At 41.8% G+C, this 17435-nt stretch overlaps 1 protein-coding gene across 2 annotated transcripts; it reads right to left on the reverse strand.

Moving 5' to 3' along the window:
- Positions 1-367: 367 nt before the first annotated feature.
- On the reverse strand, positions 368-10151 carry CD28 (CD28 molecule). 2 transcript variants are annotated; one of them, XM_063399806.1, is made up of 4 exons: positions 10035-10151; positions 3722-4075; positions 3348-3466; positions 368-652 (listed from the first exon to the last, which is right to left on the reverse strand). In XM_063399806.1, the coding sequence occupies exons 1-4, from the start codon at positions 10087-10089 to the stop codon at positions 512-514; spliced, it is 669 nt and encodes a 222-aa protein (XP_063255876.1). In that variant the 5' UTR covers positions 10090-10151; the 3' UTR covers positions 368-511. The 2 variants fall into 2 exon arrangements, with proteins under 2 accessions (XP_063255876.1, XP_063255875.1); XM_063399805.1 differs by lacking the exon at positions 10035-10151 and having other exon boundaries at positions 3722-4174.
- Between the last annotated feature and the right edge of the window lie 7284 nt (positions 10152-17435).

The raw sequence follows: 17435 nt of genomic DNA on the forward strand, positions 1-17435 counted from the left end.
TTAAGCATGTGCTTTGAACTTCAAACTGTGTCTTCATCTTATAGAGAAAAAAAGATTATTTTTTACATTTTGCCAGGTTTAACAGCAACAATCTGAGGATTACACATACAGGGAAGGAAATTAAGGGTAAAATCTAAGGCAGTAGTTATTGGAAAAGATCTGAAATTCTGCTTCTTCCAACAGCTGAGCAAAACCACAAGTGTTAGGAGGAAACCAGCTCTGAGGTTTGATGCCATCTTTCCATCTTATCCACTGACAACCCTCAATACAAGCTGGGCCTCATCTTCAGCCACCATGGAGAAAGCTTCTTTTACTTCCCCCCCTCCACCCCCACCCCCCCCCTCCTTTTTATATTGGTTTGTTGTTCTGGATTTCCTTTTAGTAGCTCAAAGTTTAGTTAATACTTGCTACGGTGTAGGTGTCTGTGATCAACAGCAACAAACATGATGAGAAACGAGGGGCTGTCCTTCGTGCCCAGAGCGAGTGAGTGCGCAGGAGGCTCCTGGCGGGCTCAGGGCTGCCAGGAGCGGTAGGCGGTGTAGTCCCGTGTCGGGGCGTAGGACGGGTAACCCTTGTTCTTCTGGTACGGTGGGTGCCGTGGGGTCATGTTCATGTAGTCGCTCTGATGGTACATACTCTTCTTGGATTTTTGCTGTGGGAGAAGGGTAAAGACAGCTGTGAAAACTCTCATGTTAACTGCTGACAGTTCTGGCCCTGGCTCCTTGTTCAGGGAAGCAGGCGTATTTGTAAGGCAGTTCAGGTTTAAATGCATTTACAAAGGAGTGAGAACACATGTTCTCATCAAATAATCTATGGAATTTGCCCAACCTGAAAGTAAGTCTCCAGCTTATCTGGTGAGAGATTTAGTGTTAGTTCTTCAGGTAAAGGAATGCTACACACCAAGGATATGAACTGATGCCTCTAACCATCATCTTGCCTCTCTCATCTGTGGAATGATTCAGCATAAACAACAGCGTTTGAGCTGCCAAGGCTGTCCTCATTTATAAGGAGGTAAAGAGAAAGTAACTTAACTCGAATAGAGTAAGAGCATGAAAAATCAGCCCAGACTACGTGTATAAGTGTTTTTCTACCATTTACAGCAGTAAGACACAATGCATATGTTGTTCTGAACCTTCCTTCAAGGAGTGAAAGAATCAGAGCTGATGTTAATCTTTTATGTCTCCTTATCTGGGCCTCAAAAATCTTATTTCTACTGTTAGATTCCTGCTTGAAATGCCCCTGTGATACAAGAGAACCATCTCTTTCAGAAATAAGTGTGGCAGAAGATAGGTGAAATAATTTGCCCAAAATCACAGAGCAAAAATGTGGCTACAGCAGCATTTCAGCCTCTGACTGCTGCAGGCTGTGCAAAATGCTGGTGTTTTTTACATAGCTTAAGGCTTTATTGATCAGAGGTAATTAAAGTGCTTCCGTGCTTTTTCCTTAATACTGACCATGCCCTCTTTTGCAATCTCCTTTTAACTGAAATGTCCTTCCCATGTACAGAAATAGTTGCATATGCTGCAGTACACATGCAAATAATGCTGTGGAATTGGAGGAGGTTTGCATTAGAAAATATGATGGCTGAATTATGTTGTATGTGCAGAGTGGGGCAGTTACTATGAAATATTTTAAGCTTTTTAATGTTAATGTTTTATATATGTGAAGTGTTGAATGTAAGTTACACACTGCGTAAGCCATGTAATGCAGTCAGTTCATGTAAAGCATTAGATACAAAAGCTTTATCTCTGTGTGTTCATCTCCATAATACAGGATTTCTAATTCATCTAGGAGGTAGTTTTGCATGGGAAAAAGACATTTTGCTAGCATGAGTGATTGTTGTGCTGTTACAGGATCAAAGACTGGTACGTTTGCAACGGAAAGCAGTTTTCCTTCAGGGAAGGCAGAACTCTATGAAAATAGAGAAATCTTTAGCTGCTTTCAGGAACTGATCAGGCTTGCCATGTCTGTCAAGTACCATAATGAGGACCTTTTTTTACATTTCACAATGTCTTCTAGGCAGCTGTATTTACATTCAACAACACTCCAAATACATCCACAATCAGAATACATATTATCTGAAGAATACTACCAGGAGTAATAACAGCAGGTAAAAAACAGTGCAGTAAACAGCACACATGGCAATGCAGCCTTGTCACTTGCTGGGGCAAACATGTTAGTGTCAAAGTGTGAAGCCATTAGGTAGCAAATGAATATAGCACAAAGAAAATGGTTCAGATTGTAAATGATGGATTTGAAGCTAGAGCATCTGATCTGTGGCACAGCCACAGCAGCACAGCACTGTAACACCAGCAGCTGCTCACGTAATCCTCTCAGCTCTCCTTAGAGTCAGCCTCTACCATAGGGCACAAAGAACCACTTAACCAGCTTTGCATTTTACTGCAGTCGTGCCCCCTTTGGTTGTTATCCATTAGAAACAGCCACAGATTGAGAAAGCATCCTTTTGTGAAACAGCAGATCTCAAACTTCAGCTGGCAGTGACAGTGGCTTTCTGTATACGTGCAACATTTAACCTGGCAGGGACTCTGGACCCTTCGTACAGGCTACATCATAATTGTTGTGTTGAAAATTTAACAGCAGAGATAGAGGGAAAAGTCAGTGTGTAAGGAATTGAGTTCTCTATGTTCAAGTCTTTCTCACATGGAGTAAGTAGTGTAAATTGGCTCTGGAGATCACAGTCCAGACTTGTCAAGGAAAATGCCCTTCTGCTGCCCCTGCATCCCACCATCTCCAGGAGGAGAACTGAATGTGACTTGGGCCAGTCAACTCTCCAGAGAGATTAGAAAGCAAAAATTATGAGCCATAAGGCTGATGCACAGACAAGGGACTACTGAGATCCAGGTGCTGCTATTCCTTGTAGTCAAGCTGCTAGAAATAGTGGCTGCTCAAGGGAGTTGCTGGATGGGCACAAGACACCAGTGCAGATGGTCCTGGCTGAGGACTCCCTTTAGAAGGTTTCATTGTAGGTGAGCTCCTGTCCGTATAGACTCAAAGGGTTTTGCCAGAAATGCGTGTAGTTCTAGATTTCCCTGACAGGCTCAGCTGGCTGAGGTGTCCCGGGATTGCTGGTGTGCAGGGCAGTGCCAACACTGGCATTACTATTTGCTGTAGGACTCCACTGCAGAGGCCTGACTGGCCATCTGGAGAGCATCTGGTGTTTCAGCTCTTTTGGGGTACACCATGGGTGTGCATACACAGCTGGGATGAAGAAACACTGTCATCCTGTACTGAACGGGTATCAGTGAATTAGTGGCAAACATGGCAAGTGCAGCCTGAGAAATGAACCACTAGAGCATACAGAGCAAAGGAAAATACAAATTCCTTACCCAGTAGTTAATAAAAACTGCAGTTATTAGCATGCTGTAGAGTGCAAGAATTCCAGTCACTGTTGCCAAACTCCACAAAGGAACTGCAGACTGAGGCTCTTGTATTTGGGTGGGTGCCTCTTTAAGGAAAGAGCAAAGAAAACTTTAAGTACATGAAATTAAAAACATCGATCTCTGCTTATTTACTCCTTGTTCCAATGTGTCATTTTTATTAATCATCATTTTAAGAGCTCTTCTTCAGGAAGCCCAGAGTAGGAGGGTAGTTTTACCAGGCAATCTAATTTTTTTTTTTTTTAGAAAACAAACTGCCTCCAGCCATTATGTAGGGAGTGAGTATAGGGAGGATACTGGCCTACAGAGGTTTCTCAGCTTACCTTTCACATGAATGACAGTCCCGTTACTCTTCTCGTTGTAGACATATGGGGGTGGATACAAGACCTCGATTTTGCAGAAGTAGATGTCAGTTTGGTTGGCGTTCATGTTCCAAATATTGAAGATGACTTTGTCTTTATCATGATTCCCCTGGCAGTTAAATTCTTTATTTGAATTGCTGATAATTTTGGTTGTGTTCCATGAAATAAAGCAAACTTGAACTGAACTGTCCGTTCCTTTGTGTAGCGAAGCTCGAAATTCCTTCCCTGTCCCATTGTAGGTGTAGTTGCAAACTAGAGTTGCAGTTTGGTTAGCTACAATGAGCAAAGGATGCTGAGCCACTAAAATCTTGTTTTCTGGAAGGGAGGGGGGAAAGTGAGAAAAGCACTTGTTTATAAAATGTAGTATGAGATTCAGAACCACACATCCTCCCATGCAACTCTGCTCCATATCTCCTCTCCCCTGCTGACACTCCCTACCCAGGAGTACAAAACCACCCATCTGCAGAAGCAGTTTCTCACAGGAGCTATGGTTGCAGCAATCCACCTGTATGTAAATAGTTACATAGTCTCTAGGGGAGACTATGAGATCAGGAGTGCTTTTCTTCAGAGTCAGAATACTAGCAGAGGCAGTGGCCCGTGAGTAAGATTTAACATCAGAGCTCCGAAGCCTAGTCTGCATCTGTGTGAATGCGTGTACATGTAAGGCCATCTAAGTCTGTCCTTTACTTAGCAAGCAGTTTCCTGAGGAACATTATGGAGTGAAAATACTATGAATTGACACTGCAGTCAGATAAGAGAATATTATTTATACATTTGATTTTTAATTCAAGGACTCCTCAAGAGTTTGCAGGTCGATTTGCTGAACCATTTCAAGGGTTTGGACCTTGGGCAATGAACACTAAAAGGATGAACTGCTATCATTTTAATGTAAAATAAGTGATTTTTCTAGCTAGCAGCTGTGGTAGATTCTTAATCTCTCACAGGACTCAGGAGCTGACTAATTTGACACTGCAGTGGCACTTAAATGGCCTGAAAAAGGCATGTCACATGAATGTATAATTGAATTTTAATTGACCAGACTGACACATTAACAGGAAATGTTTTCTGACATGTAGACCTCTGTGCTACCATCTGCCAAACAATGAAACACAGCAAGGACTCATCCTGTACAAATGAGGCCCTTCTTTTCACATGATGACCCCTAAGTAACAGGAAAGGAGTTGTGGCTTTTAAGCTAGAGACTAGCCAAAGCTTTTATATGACTGGTTAAGTCTTTATGCAAGCTCAGCTCATATGAGGTCTGGATAGTCTTTTACATATCCACTGAGAATCACTGTGGCTGTTAGAATGGCAGTTGTACCTCCTGTCCTCAAAATGGGGTGCAAGCCTAGATTCTTTTTACTTAATCCATGTGGCAAGACTTCAGAAAGACTAGTAAGAGAAATGAAGTGAGAAGGAGGCCAAATCCAGAATGCCCAGAAAATTAGTGTTTAAAACTGTTTTAAACAATATTTAGGACCAAATGATGCTTCCTGTATTCATGCCTGCACAAGAAGATGAAGTACCCCAGCCTATTGGGATGAATGTGGTCTAGAGAGTGAAGTAAACACAAAGAGATGCATGAGATGGCCAGGACTAGTGATAGGGTGTGGGCTGGACAAACAACCTTTGGCTAGCAGGTTCTCCAGTCACCAGTAGAACTTACGCAACTGCTGAAGTTGTTAATTTTCTCATCAAAAGTCTCATTTACCAGCCCTTGCTTCAAATGAGAGGAGGAGATGTGAGACAGGGAATGGTCTACTGCCTCATCTGTATCAAAAAAAGATTGTAGCCTATCCTCCTTGTGTCTCTTTGCTCAACATTGTTAGTGAGAGGGTGGAGGAGAGGTCGTAACAGCTCTGAAATCCCATGTTTGTAGGCAACCAAAACACTGTGAAACTTTGGATGAAGGATAACATTTCCAGGCTTTCCAGCAGAAAGAGAAAAGGATCTTCAAATCCTAGGACAGAGTGGCGAAGTAAGAAGAGAGAAGGTGAGTCATTACTCAAGGTGGTGCTTGTTGTGACTTTTCATCAAAATGAAGACATTTCAGCAAAACAATTCAGTTTCCTTGAATCAGCATTTTCCAACAAAAGCTCTCACATAGGCTTATAAGGCATTCTAGTAAGGGGTGAGGTTTGGATTCCACCCCTTTAGACAAGGTATTTGATCATATTTTTGTTGGCCAGAAAATTGATCTTTGGCCTACGTGGCAATTTGCAAGTCTGAGGTAGAATTGTTCCACCTTTAGCACAGCAGAATTCTACACTACTATCTCACTTGAGACAGAGTTTTTCTACTGCTTTGCAGTATTTGTGCACTACTACAACTCTGATTGTCACAAGGACTGAATACAGCCTCAGGGGAGACTTTTTCTGTCTCAAAAAAGAGAAGAGTTGACAGCCAAGGTAGGGTCCCAGAGCAGACAGAAGCATTACACTTCGGAAAGTGCTTGCCTGTTTTCATTGCAAGTACTTACAGGAAACAAATGGATATTTATTGCTCAGCCTGATTGTATTTTCTCTGTGGCCAGAGGAAAGTCAAAGGACACTGAAAATCTTATCACTGAGGGACTCCCTTCAGATGTTATTTGGACCCTTCTGCAGACCCCAATGACTTAACCCCATCTCTTTTGCTGTCATCAGCTAACCTGGATTCCTGATGTTTAGACCTGCGCTTCATGCCTTGAGCTCCACTATTCAACTACAGTGGAGCTCAAGTCCACAGCTCTGGACTATTTATGTCCATGCCATGATACAGTGCTATTGGCAACCAGTCTCTTTTGATACATACACCTAAAATGATAAATTACTTCAACTTATTTTTACCTCTTGGATTTATAATCCAATCTGTTTGCTTTGTCTTGCAGGCTAGGCTCTATAACCCAGCTCCATGCTGCTGATGCTGGATGCAGACTGGCTGAGCAGTGGGAAAAAGCTCATTTGTTGATCCTTAAATGAAGACAGCTCCTACGTGATTGAAGCTAAGCACCCAAATCCATTTACACAAAGTGGCTCCTCTAGTTCAAAACTAAATGAAAGGAGATATTTTTGGTTTCATTTATGGGAAGAACTCATTAGCACCACATGAATTGGTTGGGCTGCAATGCCAACAGGGGCAGACAAGCTTACCCCACTGGTATGATGGACAATGTGGACCCTGCTGTGGTCCTCCTCCTCTGGATTTGGAGGTATTTTGAATTGAAGAAAGTCAGTCATTCTAATATGTGTGTTAGTTTCATGGGGAAGACAGAGTAACGCCTAGCATCCCTCACTTCACTTGTGATCTGAATAGGATTTGACTACATTCTTAGTAGGATCTAGCCCATTCTGAGCAAACAAGGGCTGAGGCTGCTTTTGCCTTCACAGGGACAGGTTTTCCTCGTAAGTGTCACTTTGGGTTTGTTAAATGGCCTTACCCAGCCAGGAAAATAGCAGTTACGAAAAATCATTGTTTACAGTTTCAAAAAGCAGTGACTTTAAAAATGTAAAATCATTTCAGTCGGAGTGCACAGGCTGCAAGCCTTCTCAGGATCATGGGATTTATATGCAATGGTGTGTAAGGTCTCTGAATGCTTGTTAAGCTTTTTTATAGATTATTTGTAATGCTGGACATTTCTTGTAATCACATGTGAGATGGTTTTGGATCATGAAATAAAATGCCATCCATCTATATCTGTAAAATACTGACTCTCTGATCATCGAACCCGATGCAAGCAAAACTGCACTGAAGTTTTTTATTTTTTCTATTTGCCAAGAAAGTGAAATAGAGTTGACAAAGTATGGAAAATAACTATTTTGAGGTGTTGTTGGTTTTTTTTTCCTACAGAACTCTTCATGAATCATCATCAGCTATTGGAAAAAATATTCTGCTAAAATATTTAGTACTTCTCTTCCTTTTTTATGCCATTTGACTTCAAGAAGCTATTTTCCAGAGTACGTTATCTAAGATAACGTGGCATTTCTGTAAGCACAGGAAAGAAATGGCCCACCTGATTCCCTGGGGGGATAGGAAAAAATCTAACTGAAAAAACTGAAAGGAATTTGTTTAAGCCACAGGCAGAAAGGCACACAGGTATGTTATAAACAAAGCTTTCTTGTTTTTGCTGCTACTGGTCTGTTGTTCAATTATGCTTACTCTTCTTTCCTAGGTACAAGGGTCCTTCTCTTTTACTTTGGTTTGAGGCCACCCAGCTGTGTCTCTGCAGTGCAGCTGGGGGATTCCTCTCCTTCTGGCCCTTACAGAGCTGCTGTCTGCTCAACTTCCCTGCTTTGCTGTGAGTACTGCAGGCAGCAGAGTACTCCAGAAAGCCCAGGTGACACTCTTGCTTTAATCAAACCCAGTGTGAGCCACAGGGGTTTGTCTTGGCAGCTTGTAATTTTTTTTTTTTTAAACAAGAATTAGTTGATGTCATCCTACTCTTGCCTCATCCATCTTTTGCACTCTGGTAACCTTGGTAGGTTAGAGGTTGATTTTAACCCCCAGAAACCATAAGCCAGAAGGTGGATAGTAAAAAGATGAGGTCAGTTGTGGTACACTGCAGTGGGAACCTCCTGGCATTACTTATTTCACAAAATACCAGACCCTTGATCCAGCTGCCTCTCTGACAGACCACAGCAAGGTAATTATTTAGCCAACAAAAAAGGGAGGACAAACTTTGTAAATGTTAGTGTTTCTGCAAAAGGGAAATTACTAAATTAGTATTTTAAGTCCATTTCTATGATTTAAACTCAACTTGCAGCAGCCACTGATATAGTCTAACAACAGGACAAATTCTGTTGTTTTTCCCAAACCACAATACCTGAGGCTTATAATGCACTTCATGGCTTGAGGAAGTCCTGCAGGGTTTTGACCTGCCTTAATGTTTTCCACGTACTAAGGACCAATCATCTTGAAAATAAGGAGTGAAGAAAATAGATGGGGAAGGATGAGAACCCTGAGAGGCAAATGACCTCGTGTGCTTCTCTTTAAGAAGCTGAACAATCTCAGTGAGTCTGTTGGAGAAACACAAGTTCTTCATGCAAGGCAGGTGTCTGTGTGTCTATAAAGCCATGGCGTAACGCCTGTGCCTCAGAACCATATACTGTCATTTATTTTGTTGTGATTCAAAAGCACTGCTTAAAAGCTGTTCACACCTCACGGAAATGGGTTCAGAACTGTTAACCTACTGCTGATACTTATCCCCTCCTGGAATTAGTGTCTTCTTTGACAATCCAGGGGCCTGCTGTGGAAATAATTATGATATTGCAAACACAGAATTATAAACATGGGAAAGGACAAGGAAGAAAAAACCTATGATTTCTTAAAGAAATGTAGATCAATGTCATGCAAACTGCAACGTCCTCACTGAGGAAAACTATGGAAAAATAATGTAGAAATAATAAAATAATTCAGTTGCATCCTCAACCAGAAAAAGTGACTTTTTAAAGATGTTCTCTATGTTAAAAATTTTGTACAGAAAACAGATATTTATTCCTATCGGTAACTTCCTGGAAAATACAAAACACTGATATTTGGAGAAGAGGCAACAACAACAGTTCACAGCCAGCAGTCTGAAAAATAGTCTGTCTCAAGATTATCCTAGCAAAAGCCAGCATCCCTTGCCTTGCTTTGCATTTTAATGTACCCATTGGAAAGACACGTTAGTAAGTATCTAAGTAAGACATGTCTGGTAAGTATCAGTAAACCACTAAACAATGCAAAAATCAGAAACTTGGCAAGTGCCATCCTCCCATCTTTGAGCTCAGTAAACAACTCTGCTTTTGAGCATTTATTGCTAATGCTGTGAGGATGTCTCTGTAGTCAGTGCCAGAGCCCATGACACCAAGCCAGGCCCTGGGAGAACCTAAAGCTTTACAAGTAGGTTTGGGGATGTGGAGAGTCTGCCCCAAGACAGGCGCTGGCACCGGGTCTGCTCCAACCTGCCGCCCCCAGGAAAAGGCGCTTGTGAGCAGAACTTGTAAAGCCCAGGGGGCAGGTAAAATAAACACCCCTCTACCTAGCCATGCAATTTCCAAATGCATCTAGAGAGAAGTCAAGAGAAAGCTCTTGACTCTCATGTTGGAGGGATCCTTATAGCAGGAGAAAAATTGGCCTCTTGGTTATATCAAGTTGATCCATTTGTAGACTTAGCAGCATGCTGTCTCTCCCCTTCCATCCAAACAAGAAGAATTTGTGCAAAATTAATTCAGAGCTATACCAGACCTTCCACCCCCTGCTGATCAAAGTGACAAAAAATAGGGGAAAGGATTGAAATGTAGGGGGGTTTTGTTACCTGTTACATCAGCAGTGGGGATGAAGCAGAGCACCACGAGGATCCCCAGGAGCATGGTGCTGATGGTGGGCCCGCTGCCTTGTCTCCACCCCCTGCAGGCACTGCCACCACTTCCAGGGCCCCACAGCAGCAGCCTTCCTTCCTTCCCTGTGGGGCCAGGCTGCACCCTGAGGTGTTCACATGATTTCTCTGCTCCTCCCTCTGCAGCATGAGATACACTGCCTGGTAAAACTACTGTAACAGCAATGCTTGAACAGCAAGTGAAATCGTTTGATGATTTTAGTCTTAGGAAGTTGCCTCTGTGAAGCTCAGTAGAGCTTAAAAGGTGCTGGAAGCCTGCATTTCAAGATAGGGACTGTCAGCCCTTTATTGCAAGGAGTGGTTGTTTTTGGGGCTCTGCAAATCTGCTCCTGTCAGGGAGGAATGAACTTCCCTAGGAATAAAGTGCTCTTTATTCACCAAGAGGACATACACATGTACACTGATTCCATCATTATGGGAGATGCAAGCACCAACTTCCAAGCTCCTGGTGACCAGACCTGATCCCTCAGGAAGTTGTGTGCTCAGGAACCTTCCTCACTGCTAGGAGCAGGTGTCTTCCTCTCTTGGCCTGCCGTGTTGCTTCTGCCTGTTTTTCCAGTCCCTGGGAACACTGACATATTTTGGCAGCAGTTTGTTCATACTCATTTCTCTGCATCTGCTTGTTGCCTTGAATGCAGAGCCAATAGTGCAGGAAATAGCGATCTGGAATAGCTTCACATTTGGAAAAATATCCAAATTTATGAATGAGTGCAACTGTAATCCAATTAACATCTAAGTAAAGACAGCATGCAGCAAGCACATTGCTCAGTCAGTGCCTTCATGGAGGCCTTCCTGTGTAAAGTTTTTCTTCAGCTCATCAAGTAAATGCTCTTTCTTCCTTTGCTTTGCAAGCTCAACGTCACCTCTTCCCTTGCAAGAGCAGGTTGTGAGAGCCAGGTCATGGCATTTATAACCGTGAGGAGCTCTGGTTATTAACTATTTGTTTTGGTCCACCAAAGTAAAAATATTTAACTGTATCAATGCTTGTCACTATCTTTGATTTATTTGAGAGAAAAGGGAAGGTAGCAGGAAGATTTTCAAGAAAATTTGGCTTAATAGAAAGGGATGAAGGACTATGTAATATTCTTTCATATCCCTTAGTATCTGAAGCCTTTACATTATGTTTTATCAGAAATTACAAATGCAATTTATTAGTGGCCTTAGCTGGTATATTCATTTGCAGTCTAGAAGTTTAAACAATATTCGTTTGTTTCGTAATCAGTGTTAGTTGCCTGCAATACTGCAAGTTTTGGAATTTCCTCAAATTAATTAAAAAGTACAAAAGAGGAAAAAAAAAAATTTTCTCTCTTTCTTAGCCCACTTCTGTGGTATCTAGATAAATGTCCTGACACACTTTTTTGAGTCATATCAGTGTAGCTGCAGTTACCAATGAACTAGTCTCAGCTTAACTTGTAGTGATAATCCCTCAAAAAAGTTACAAAATTCAGTACCTTGTTGCTGAATTGCTGTAACAGAGATGAAAATGCACTGCTGGCTCTGGTAACATCTTCTGGCTCTGATAACTCAAGTTACACAATCTGCATCTTGGCTGTCAGATCCTTTCTGTAATTGGAGTATGGACTGGAAATGCAGAAGGAGTTCCTTTTACCCTCATCACAGAATTAGCAGAATATATTGCAGAGAGAGAGATACTGCCATTAATTTCCTTGGCATACACTGGCAAAGGGGCACCATTCAGATGGAAACCAGATTATAGAAACAGCCATGTGGGAAAAGATCCTGCTCTAAGAATACCATTAACAAAAACCTGAGGGAACAGTGTGCAGTCTCTGGGTGAGGTCCCATTTGTTCCCTTCCATCCCTTATTGCTCCTCATGTGCCTCTCCCATTGTGCCGACAGACTTGCACTGATTGCAAACAGGGACTGGACTGGTGGAATGGAGGAGAGGAAGGAGGGCCCATTATCCACTGTGGCTCTAGACACCAAGCTGTGATGGGTCATTTCTCTCTGTGTTGATGAATAGGGGTGCCAGTATCGCCCTTTTCAGAGCTTCTTTTTTTCGTTGTGATTTTAGTTTTGCCTAATCATTTCTTTGATTTCTGGAGCAAGGAAGGGTGCTTTTCTTCCCTCAAATAGCTTTTGGCTCATCTACACTTCTTGGTTTTCTAAGATTTTAAAATCCCTGTGTTCCTGAGGATATGGTTCCTTTCCTTCTTGAAATTGCATCTCTTCCTCTAATTTAAACATTTCGTTTCCAATCACCTAGATACTTGGTTTTGCCACTTCACACGTGATCCTTTTCTTTTGCAAAAGTTATCATGAGGGCAGGGGAAGAAGATATTTTAGCTTTCAGCAAGCCATCTTGTACTTAGGACAAACCACATAAAAGTTAATCTGGGAAAAAGAATGTATGAAAATGTCTGTTGGTATGCCCTCACTCTTAAGTTATTCTCCCACCTCTTCAAGTATCTCGCCTTCTATATCCTGGGCATTACCCAAGGGTGTTCTGCAGTAACATTAATTCAGGCAGTATTGACTTCTATTCTTACCCCATTTTCTATTTATATTTCAGTCTGTCTGTACACTGGGAGACAGGATCTGCTTGCTGTCACAGCAATGGAAATCCAGATTAACACTGTAATTTCAGCAGAACTAGAGCTGTGAGAGTACTGAAAGAGCTAAAAATGCCATTTGGCCATGTTTGGGAAAAAGAATGTTTCCTTCCCATCACAAAATGGCTGAAATTGCAGCCTAAGAAAAGTAAATTAAAGGTTTTTAAATAGTTTTCCAGGGTATACAAGAATCTAGAGTATGACTTTGGGCTTTTTACTCATCACCATATGTAAATAAAACAACAGTCTAGGTATTTGATCATAGCTTTTCATGCCTACTGTTAAAAAACCAAGCACTGACATGAGCTATGACCTGAGTGTCAGAGAAATCTAGCAGGATTCAGTACAGTTTCTGAAGGAAAATACCCTTCTAAAAGGTCTCTGAAGGATATTTCTGGATATCTTTAAGAGTAACAAGAAATCCCAAGCAGGCTGCCAGTTTGCCTTTACATTAAAGGATGAGGAGGTAATGACTCACATATCCTCAGCTGAGTGTTCACCTGTTAAAATCAAGAAAGACATTCCAGACTCATTATGATTAAACAAGTGGATAGTTTAAAGGTAGTTTTAAAATAAATTAGGCCTCCCCTCAGTCACTGGAAATTGCACAGTGCCATAATTTTTCTCAGCACATAGTCCGGTTCTCAAGCAAATAAAAATGTATACGCATACTAGAAGAATAATTGCATCAATATATTATCATTCACTTATTTCTGAAGACTCCAGTCTGATGGGTGACAGGTCTCTAAAATTCCCATTTAACTACTATAGACAATTAACTTTTATGTCCCTATACTGTCCTGCAACTACATAGTGAGATTAATTTTAACAGTTGTCTGAAAGAATCTTCCTCTTGCTTCCCTACCATAAAGAATCATCACAGAGACCTTGAGTGAGTAGTCTAGGTAGGCGTTCTTTCGCTTGTTCTGCATGTTTCTATGTTGTCAGCTGCTAAAGTAAATGCTTTCCTTCTTAAAGCTGCAATTCTTAAAACATCTTGATTCTTCTGTTGCTGCTCCAAGTAATGATTTGTTTTGAACAGTGCTATGCACCCTTGGTACAGACGGAAGGCTGATTCTTTCACATCTTGCTTATAAGCAAGTGCACTTTAACTAGCTGCTGTAGAGGTGCAGAAGTAGGGTGAGAGAAAGATTATGACAAACTGACATGTTACTCTTAACTAGGAAGACAATAAATTATGTATGTTATTCACCTCCTACTATGTCCAGTAAGTTGGCCCAAGTTGCATTTGTCATCTGCAGTTCTTCAAAAAGTGACATGTGATTATCTTAACTTTATAGACGGAGAATGAAATCACAGCAAGGTGAAGAGACATGCCTGAGGACGTGCCTTAGGTTAATGGCAGAGTTGGGATCCTCTACAAGTAGCCCTGGTAAGCTGTGTAACTTGCAAGGTCTGACCAATTTTCTGATGGCCTCCATTCCATGTTGTCATTTCCCGTGCACACTGATGAATTTTCACCATGTTCCAAGGGGTTTCATATCCTTCTTTCTGTGAGTCCAGATACCTTCATATCACAAGCACAAGAACTACCCTTAGAAGGAAATATCAATATACTCCTTCACAGGGAATTTTAAGTTGATTTTCTGTAACTTAAAATGTTACAACTGATGTCTGGTACTTAGGAATCTTCCAGGGCCAGAACCAAATATGATGTGTCACGGTGGAAAGGGAACTTTCTCTATTGGAAAGACGTGCAATTTCTGTTTCCAGCCCTCAATACTAGCAGTCGTAGTATGTCACTAACATAGGACTAAGGGCTGCCATCAAACACATACAAACCTCAAAGAGAGCTTGAGAGAAGCCTTCCCTATTTGGGGAAAGAAATATTTCCTTGACAGGCTGAATATTTTTAATGCTAGTAGATGAAGCTGTTCATTGGTGTTTGTTGGGAAAGGGGCAGGAGTTCATATATGTACATTCCTGGCTCAAGTTAAAGGTCTCATCCAAGTTTCAAAGTCAAGTTTCTTCTGACTGCACGTATTCCTGGTTCGAACTGTTAGAAGTCTTCAAAAAGGTAGATTAGTGAATAGGGGAAGAATGGCTCAAAGCTGCATGATTAACTCCATCTCTCACCTGCCTGTAACCTGACATATGGCTGCTGCTTCATTAGAGGCCAGTGTTTCAGCAGGAACATCTGAAATAAGGCCAACAGGTAAGCACATATGTATGCTAAATGTTCTGTGATAAAAGCATTTAGAGATTAGGGCTAGAAGAAGGATTGTTGTTGACTGCACTGCCTGGCGCTTTTTCCTCTTGGGCAGAGAAGGTGGAGAGCCCTACACATGACCATGGAAGATGTGGCAACAAGGCAGTGTTGTCCTGTACCAGAAGGAGTTTGGCATGTCTCGTTCTTTCAAAGGGAAATAATTTATTTCCTTCTCCTTTGCCCTGCTGAGGACAAAAGAGATGAATAAGCACTGCAGATATATTACAAGCAATTTTAAATTAGAGGAAGCATCTTCCAAAGAACATAAGACCTAGAAATCTTGGGCAGACAAATTCAGAATTAATCTTTCTGCAAAAAGACTGCTCCCAAACCTGACTTTCTGCATCTTCTCCAGAGAAGTTACATAGATCTCTAAATACCAGTAGAGAGATTTCTGTGTGCTAGGACTGTGTTTTTGTTTCTGAGGGCAAGGTGGAGTGTCATGGGTGGTCCTGTCTGAAGATCTGTAGAGGGCTGCTGAGGGAAGAAGGCTTTCAGGAGTTGTGCTGAATGACAGTCCCATGGAACAGGAACCCAAGCCTGGGAATTACATATCCAATATGATCTGACTAGACCTGGCTTCTCTGCTATCTGTGCCAGCATTTCCTTTTGGAGGGGAATAATTGACAAAAAGTTTTGCTGCCAAAAGCAGCACATGAATGGTGTGGATAATCAGGAATCCAGGGCCCTGGGGCGAAGAAAGAATGAAATCAAACTGGTGGTGTAGACACTTGAGTCATCTGGCAAATGTTACCCATAGTAAGGGAATGCTGTAGCTGAGGCTTCCAAGGAATTGCCTTTATTTGTAAAGAACAGTCTGTGTAGCCTGTATTTATGGGTAAAGCTAGAGAAAACACTTCCACCTCCTCTGGGTCCATCAGAAGCAGCAAGGCCCAGACTCAGCTCAGTATATTAGGTTTTAAGACTGTCATGTTCAAGCTCATTTTAAGAGCTTTAACTCTTTCACTTCCTCATTGTTGTGTTACTTTTTGTCTTGCCCTGCATTTCACAATGATGGCAGTAGTGCTATCAGCACAGTGCATGGGTGGTGGACTGTACTTTTACAGTTCTTCCCATTTACACAAACTTAGAAGGAAGTATTACTCATGTTTTATGAACAATTGAAACTAGAATAGAGCACTCCACACAATGAGAGCCCCTTTGAGGAAGTGTCAAAGGGCTGCCCAGCAACCTCACTCATCCAGTGGAATATATTCTTTGAGATGACTTCACTCTGAGTAGTCCTCACAGGAAATAATTATTTTGGTAGACACTAGCACACTAACTTGTTGGGTAAGCATTTCCAAATTACTCCTTTCCCTGAAGACAGTGGCTTCTTTACGCCTAGGCAAACCTAGCTGATGTCCAAATGCAACAACTCTCTGCTTGAAAAGTGCCCTATTCTTAGACTGTGGTGTTGCCAACACCAACCCACAGAGTTGTTTTCTGCCAAAATACTATGAGAAACAGACTTTTCATTGTATTTCTGCTGCTTCAAAAAAGTACTGAGTCATAGCACACTGGAAATGTTTGTGCAGGGCTGCATAGGAAAACATCATAAACACATTAGAAAGAGTTTTGAATATTTCCACATAGGAACTAAAGACCAATATTCCTGATTCTTAAATGAAAAGTGCTGAAAGCAGAGAGAAGTCCTTTTCAAATCACAATAGGAAGCATCTGCTTACTCATTTGGAGATGCACGTGAATTCTGATAAGTGCTTATTAATTTTATAATGGATTTTTTTTTCTTGGAAAATAAATCCTGCATTTTTTCAGCATGCCAGCATTCCCTTAAACTATTCCTTTAAACAGGAAATTGAAAACAATTGTTTACAAAGACCTTGCTGGGTTCAGAGGGTAGGAATCCTTTCTTGTATATGGTTTATTAGAAGTCACATCCACACAAGAAGCAGAGGAAATTTCCATCCTGTAATTCAGAGGTGTCCAGTCTGTCTATTGGTGCAAGCCATGGGGTCCAGTACGGCGCCGTCTGAGTGTTGAGGGGTCTCTCCTAATTTTGCTTGAGCCCAGGAGGCGTTGCTCCCCCAGACACGCCGGCAGCGTGGAGCTGCACGCTCCACAGGAGCAGCACGCGCAGTCTTGTAAGGCACACGTGCTGTCCTTGGCCTGGCCGCTGCCCAGGGCTCCAGCAGACACCACAGCCTGCTCTTACAAGCTAAACCTCACACCAGAGATCATCCCAAACAGCCCAACAGCCAAGCACCGTGTGCCAGAGCTACCTGCGAAATCTGAGCCCATAGGCAGCTATTAGGATTGGAAAGCTGCTGCCTCACGTTGCTGCTGCCTTGTATGCATACATATTCCTCTCTAATAAAACCAGAATAATCTCATCTCTTCCTATACACAAAGTCTGACCATGAAGAGGTCCTGCTGCATATTGCTTATTGCAGCTGTTGGATAATCTTTCAGATGATATTAAAATACAATCCAATTTTAATATCTCACTAAACTTTGGAAGTTATTAAAAGCAATGTAAAATCCCTGGTTTTGCT

The sequence above is a fragment of the Prinia subflava genome, chromosome 6 (genome assembly GCF_021018805.1).
Source record: "Prinia subflava isolate CZ2003 ecotype Zambia chromosome 6, Cam_Psub_1.2, whole genome shotgun sequence".
NCBI lineage: Eukaryota > Metazoa > Chordata > Aves > Passeriformes > Cisticolidae > Prinia > Prinia subflava.